The sequence below is a fragment of the Cyprinodon variegatus genome, unplaced genomic scaffold (assembly GCF_000732505.1).
Source record: "Cyprinodon variegatus isolate N-32 unplaced genomic scaffold, C_variegatus-1.0 Scaffold9, whole genome shotgun sequence".
Lineage (NCBI taxonomy): Eukaryota > Metazoa > Chordata > Actinopteri > Cyprinodontiformes > Cyprinodontidae > Cyprinodon > Cyprinodon variegatus.
In genome coordinates this window covers 210,014-216,519 of record NW_015150462.1, presented here as the reverse complement: position 1 = coordinate 216,519, position 6,506 = coordinate 210,014, and the positions used below count along the sequence as shown (strand labels likewise).

General features: G+C 36.0%; 1 protein-coding gene across 1 annotated transcript in view; it reads right to left on the bottom strand.

The window, feature by feature from the left end:
- The window catches only part of LOC107087324 (dedicator of cytokinesis protein 9-like), a 63,289-nt gene that overhangs the window by 48,668 nt on the left and 8,115 nt on the right, over positions 1-6,506 (bottom strand). Inside the window, 6 exon segments of the mRNA XM_015378848.1 lie at positions 245-419; positions 502-636; positions 1,367-1,462; positions 1,581-1,650; positions 4,021-4,103; positions 5,116-5,205. Coding sequence (XP_015234334.1) covers positions 245-419; positions 502-636; positions 1,367-1,462; positions 1,581-1,650; positions 4,021-4,103; positions 5,116-5,205 — 649 coding nt within the window.

Here is a 6,506-nt window from a genome sequence, read left to right as displayed (position 1 = left end):
AAAAAAGTACTCCAGAGTGTTGTTCAGCATGGGGGTGAGTAGAAAATGAAGGCTAATCATGTTTTGGGTGTACTATTCCTTTAAGAATAAAAAAGAGGTCAGTTAAGCTTGGAAGTTACTTGTGATGCATAATTGATTTTCATCTTTGGGTGGTTTTTTTAAACACATGTACAGAAATCTTAAAAAAAAAAAAACAGAAGCATTTGTGACCAAATGCAGCTAAAAGAGTTGATTGAGGAGATACCATCGATCAGGTCTCCGTTCCTTTTCTCCTGCATGGCCTGTTCAAAGCTGCTGTGGAGAATTTTATTCAGGGTGCTGATCCACTCCTCCATCTCTGCTTCGCTGTCAGCAGCCAGCAGGAAGGTGCTCTTATCCTGCATCTTCAGCTCAAAGGCAAATCGACGCACTTTGCTATTCTGAAAAAGCAGGTATTAATGAAATTTATCAGCATTTGTTATCAAACTGAACTATCAAAGAATCTCTCGAGGAAACCTTTACCAGAACGACCCCCATGCACGAGTCCAGAAAGATGGTTCCTTTTGGCTCCTTGGAGGTGTTTTCATCCTTGTAGAAGTTAAGGTTGTAGGATCCATCTCCCAGCTGAGCCAGATGGAAGTATCTCCTCTTGAAAGACTGAAGGATTAGAATAAAGCATGTTAACAACCCCAGAGTTCCTAATTGGTCCTGTTCTAAAAATAAAGAGGAAACAGAGCATGGGAAAGCTGGATGGACTAAGTGAAAACAACATGGGTTCTCTACAGCAAAGGTCAATCTGATTTCTATAAGCACAAAGTAAAAAAGAAAGACATATTTGTCCTGAAATGCAAAAAACACATTCATAGAATAAATGTTTTAGTTTCTCCTTTAAATTAATGGAATTTGATTGTTTGGTGAAGAGAAATATGGCTGAAATTGATGCATCGATTATATTGTTTCATCTGTGGGTAGAGTGAAGATCAAGGTTTATCAAGAATAAATTCCCTTTTGCAGTGTTTAACATGTGTTCTTACAAAATCACAAACTTTACTCTGTCATAACATTACATAAAAAAGAAAAAAAGTTTAATCCCTGGTTGTTTATCAGCCCTAAGGGGGAACAGGAACCATGTGGAAAAAACTCAATCCAAAACTGAACTTCATCTTTAACGAGGTAGGTCAAAACTAAATCTAAAAAAGTTAAACATTCAGAAATTATACTGTAAACATAAACACTTCAATGGATATGTATTCCATATTTTCTTAAGTTTGTAAAACCGTCGACTGCTTGTTTTTTTTTTTTTTTTGCCCTCGCTGTCCTGAAACAGGCTGCTTCTGCGGTGGATCACTTCCTGTTTGTAGGAAATCCTCTTTCTGGAGAGACTCACCCTCATAGTAACACTAATTGCGCTGTTCATGTTGCCTTTATAGAGCCAGCCATGCTTAGACACTCCTCCCTTTTGGGATCCAAGGGAGGCTGCATCCTGGAGGGAATAAAAGAAGACTTGAGGGCAGATTCAAGATGAGACATGTAAACCTATGGTTCATAAACTCTACTTTCTATTAATCAGGAGTGGATGAGCGGGGAAGCAGTAGCCTTACCTCGTCTTTTTCTACGTCTTCGTCAACTTCGAACACGTGGGGAGCAAGTTTGTCAGGTCTCAACACCTTACTGGAAAAAAAAAGGTTATATTTATATAAACAGACCCCATAAAGCCATGTTTACGCATAAATTCATTTGCAGACTCAAAAATAAATTCAGTGGCTTTACTTTAGACAAGGTCTATGGTAATGGAAAACCATCCACAGAAAATTAATATTAACTCAGCAAATAAGTGCTGTTGTGGCCATTATGCTAAATTTTGTACTTTGTCATTTCTACCAATTTAGTTTTCTTGTTTGGTTAGTTAGAATATATTGAAGTTAATTTAGAACCAACATTTGTAATACATTTTTTATATTTGGAATTGTTTAGATTACGTTGTTAATTGTTGGACCCTTCTATTAATTTGAGTAATTAAGAACACACCAGGTGCTGGTTGGATTGTTTGGTAAATGTCTGGTGTGGACCGCAGGTTTTGACCACTTTTTTAGGGTGTCAATCATTAAATTAAGATTATTTTTCATTTCAACTACGTTTCAAGAGTTTTTTTAGTAATTATTTTTACTCTGCTTTGACAATAAATAAGTCAACTTGAAAGTGCGTGCAAATCCAAAAACCACCTGTTACCACCCACGGCCTTTGATGGAAATTTTGTTCAATAGCGATGCAAAATATTTATCTGCAGTTATAACAAGCGCTGGATAGTAGCTGTGTTAGCTAAGGGTGGTTACGAGGTTGAGGGGAAAAAAGCTTTGCCACGGAGAGCCAGCTTGGTTTGATATAGGGCTGCAGCTAATGATTATTTTGATGATCCATTAATCTGTTGATAATATTTTCTATTAATACCGTAAAAGATCCATTAAAGAAGATTTTACACAGAAACTAAAACTTTTCGACTTGTTGAGTTCTGAATAGAGCATGTTGACAGGAGAAAAATAGTTTTTTTTCATCTTGAGTGCAAAATATTTATATATTTTTCCACAATTTTGGTAAAATTAACTCTAAGTCGGTTGCTTTGTCAGGTAGAGGCATGTTTTGGAGTCTCTATACTCCAGTTAACGATTCATTGATTACTGAATTAGTTGACGATTATTTTAATAATCGATTAATCCGGTTAATTGTTTCAACACTAGCTTGACAGCTTTTTCCACTCATTAAAAAAATGCAGAATTACAAAGCAGCTTTTTTTTAATTGAATCTGATATTTTTTTTCTGTTATTTAAATATGTTTGAAGGCGTAAATCTTTTAATCCTGAGACAAAAGCAAAACAGGAAAATGCATTTAAAGGAAGGGAGACAGTTTTTTGTTTCAGGTTAGTTGCTTCAACTGAAAAATATTGCTGACATTGAAGCAATGTGCAGCGCATTGAAAAAGTGTTCGTACATCTAGTACCTTTTAGATCATAACATGCAAGTTAATGTTTATGTTCGCAGCCACTTCCCATCCAGTCTGACTGAGCTACAGACAAAATCTTTGTCACTAGATGTAAAAAACCAGAAGACACATATTCCAGAAGATGTGCAGCTCTTAGGTATACATTCTGAGGGGGTGGAATACAAATCCATGCCACACTTATCAGATGTTTAATTGCAAAAAAAAAAAAAAAAAAGAAATCTGTGAAGACACATACATTTTCTCCAAAATGCACTGGATTCATTGGTTCTAATATAAAATAGTTCAGGTTAACAGCACTAATATGTACCATTGATTATTCTACCTTTCAACTCAAACAACACATCTATAAACAACCCAACTTTCCCTGAGGAACTACTTCTCTAAACAGACTCCGAACCAAGGCCAGCGTCTGTCTTTTGCTCTTCCATGATTTAAACATCTGCCAAGTTCATTCCTACGCTCAAAGAAAGCACTTTGACCAAGCACACGCAGACCATTGTGGAATTTTCCTTTTGTTTAAATGCTATTAGTCAACATTGGTCCTAAAATAGTGCTCCATATCTGGGTATGAAAAACACAGGAAGTCCTCTATTGTTGTTCTAGGGCCTCCATGGCAGGTATCCTTATTTCTAGAGTTCAGTGTACCTCATTCACACAGCGGCAAACAAAGGGCAGGGTCATGAAACACAATGAGATTCTCTAAATGCTTTAGAGGGAACATTAGTGAGGGAGTACATGTATTTATAGATCTTATAATTCCATAAATACCAGTTAAATTACTGACAATTAGAATATAGAGAAACATCTGAAATAGAGCTAGTAGAGGCCAGGACAAGTCTGGAGATAAAAACAACAAAGCCTGCTGCAATTTGCATAGAGCAACTAAACTGTTGCTTTAATCTGACCTTCCTGAAATTTGCAAACCCCATAATGACCAGTCTGCTGCAAGGACTTCCTGTTTCCTAATTTCTGTCTGTATATTTAAAGCTTCAGACGCAGAGTCCTGCAGCCTCGCTTAGCACATCAGAATTACACACACTTACTGTGGAAGCTGGCGAAAGTCTCCAGAATACTCTTCATACTTGTAGTTGACCACATGCCAGTCCGACTTGTACGTTTGAATGCACTGAGAAAGGGAGAAATGGAGGTTAGAGGAGAGCAGATCAAGTTCCAGCTGAAGCGGCTTCAGTTACGGTTAAATCAATATCAGATAAATACGACATTAATCTAACACTCAGCTGCTTTTTATTGCAAATTCAACAATGCTTTTGCTTTTATAGGGCTGTTATAACTCAGACAGGGTAATTACATCTTTGATGTGGACATAAGTTATCTTTAGTGTTAAAATTGGGGAAAAATACGTTTAACAAACAATTATTGCAGTAAATACTATTTCAAAGCATCGTGCAGATTAAACTAACAGTAATATCCCTTATCTCACTCTGTGTTCGCTCTGTGAATTCCCTCCTCCCACCAAAAAAAACACATAATGTCCAAGACAAAAGGTCACCATAAGTGGAAAAATAAATAATAAAAAAACATCTGTATAAGTAACCCCAGCTGTTCCAGATGCAGTTATGATGTAACGCCCAGCTAAGGCAATGGGGGACTATTTACTGAGGTCCATCACGACTGTCCTGAGCACTACGTTTCTCTCAAGCAACACGAGGGTCAAGTACCAATAAAGTACGGAGTCCATCTCTGGATAATCCACTGCACACTTACTGTCAGGAAATTGGAGGGTGGAGAACACAAATAAAAGTTCACATAAAGGCCAACGGGGACATTTCAAATGTGCACCAGATGAGTTTTCTTTCTCCTTAAAATCAAATGGATGATCAGAATTTGCATTTCTCAGTAAATCTCTCTGCAATTCAACTGGTTTTACATGTAAAAGCAAATCAAATCACTAATCTCTAATCAAGAGGACCAGTATCCGCCTGAGGCCTGACAGGTATGAATTCTAGGTACTCTATTTAAATGGAAAGAAAACTCGTTTTGCTAAAAGTAGATCAAACATGGCAGCACATCAATCAAAAAGACATTGCAGGGATTCAGTCAGAGTCTAGCCTTTGGCAAGCATGGAGGGATAGAAAATGGTCAAAGTGGGCAAGCATCCATGTAAGTATTGGTATTACCTCTTGGACAAACAGAGAGGAAGCTTCTTTCTCAGCGGTCTCTGGCACGGTGGAGAGCAGAGTGCGTCCCTGGCGCCGCAGGGTGGAGATCTGAAGGGAGAGGACAGAAGGTGAGCATGAAAAAAAACAAAACATCAATTCTGTTGGTGATTTAGGCAGTGGGGAAAATTTACTTTTACAAAATTTCAGGCCTAAATTAAAGTATATAGAACCCCATAGGTGAATTAAGTGAAGTAATCTGTCTTTGGTTTTGCCAAAGCTTTTCCAGGCCAGACTGGGTATTTATTTTTATACCATAATAGCGCTGTTTTAGTCATCTTATATAAGGAAAACCAGGGTGCAACAGATTTTCTTTCTTGATTTCTAAATAAACAAACAAATAAAACCCCAAAACACTAAGAAGCATGTGTTTTATACATATTACTTTACTACAGAAGTTAATTAAATGCAATAGAAATGTCTCTTTAATAACATAGCATAGCTTAATCTAATTTTATGGTTTGAAAATTATCTTTTTTGGCTGAAAACGAAGCAACTTTTTGATTTATTCAGCTAAAGGTTATGTGGACAGTGGGGCCCCTCATGGAGCAGCTTACTTTCGTTCCAGAATGTTTAGCCGAGCCATCAATATATAGAGAAAATGTAAAACAATACAGTGACATCAAGAGTAACATAAATTAAATTTACACTTTGAATTTAACACACTTTATTTAATACAAAGCCTTTATTAAATACAAGAGGGGCCAACATGTCTGGAAGATCTATTAGCTGTTGCTGTTATAGTAAAATATAAAGATTAGCACAAACCTTTCCTAAATTTATCAGTTTCCAATGTTAATAGTTAATAGTAAATCACTTTCTCATTAACAATTTTGCGTTATTATTCATTTTATTACAATGAGCTTTAAACTTCTGTTGTTTTATAAAAGCAAATCTAGGGGCTTATGTTGCACACTAGGGTTTTTGTGTGTTTTTTCTGATCTCATTAGCCTGTGAATGATTAATCCAACACAAAAGAATTTAACAATAAAAAATAAAAAAAAACCCAGATGAGCTCTAAGACCAAGGATTAAGTATTGTAGGATCAGTATCAATCCAGTTCTACTTCAGACCAAGATATTACTGCCAAAAAAATTTAAAAATAAGCAAAAGTAAGAGTATTTACCCTTAAGCAGAGTACTGTAGTTAAATAATATGATTTGCTAATGAAATTAGTATTTTTACTCTTAAAATAAGATAATCAGGAAAAATGTACTTAAAATAAGACAATGCAGTTGTTTTTATTCTTATTCTTAAATGTAATTTGTCTTGTTTTATTGGCAAAGTGTCTCACTTTCCTTCTCAATTCAAGAAAAAATGCACTTATATTAAGAAAAAAATACCTATTTTGA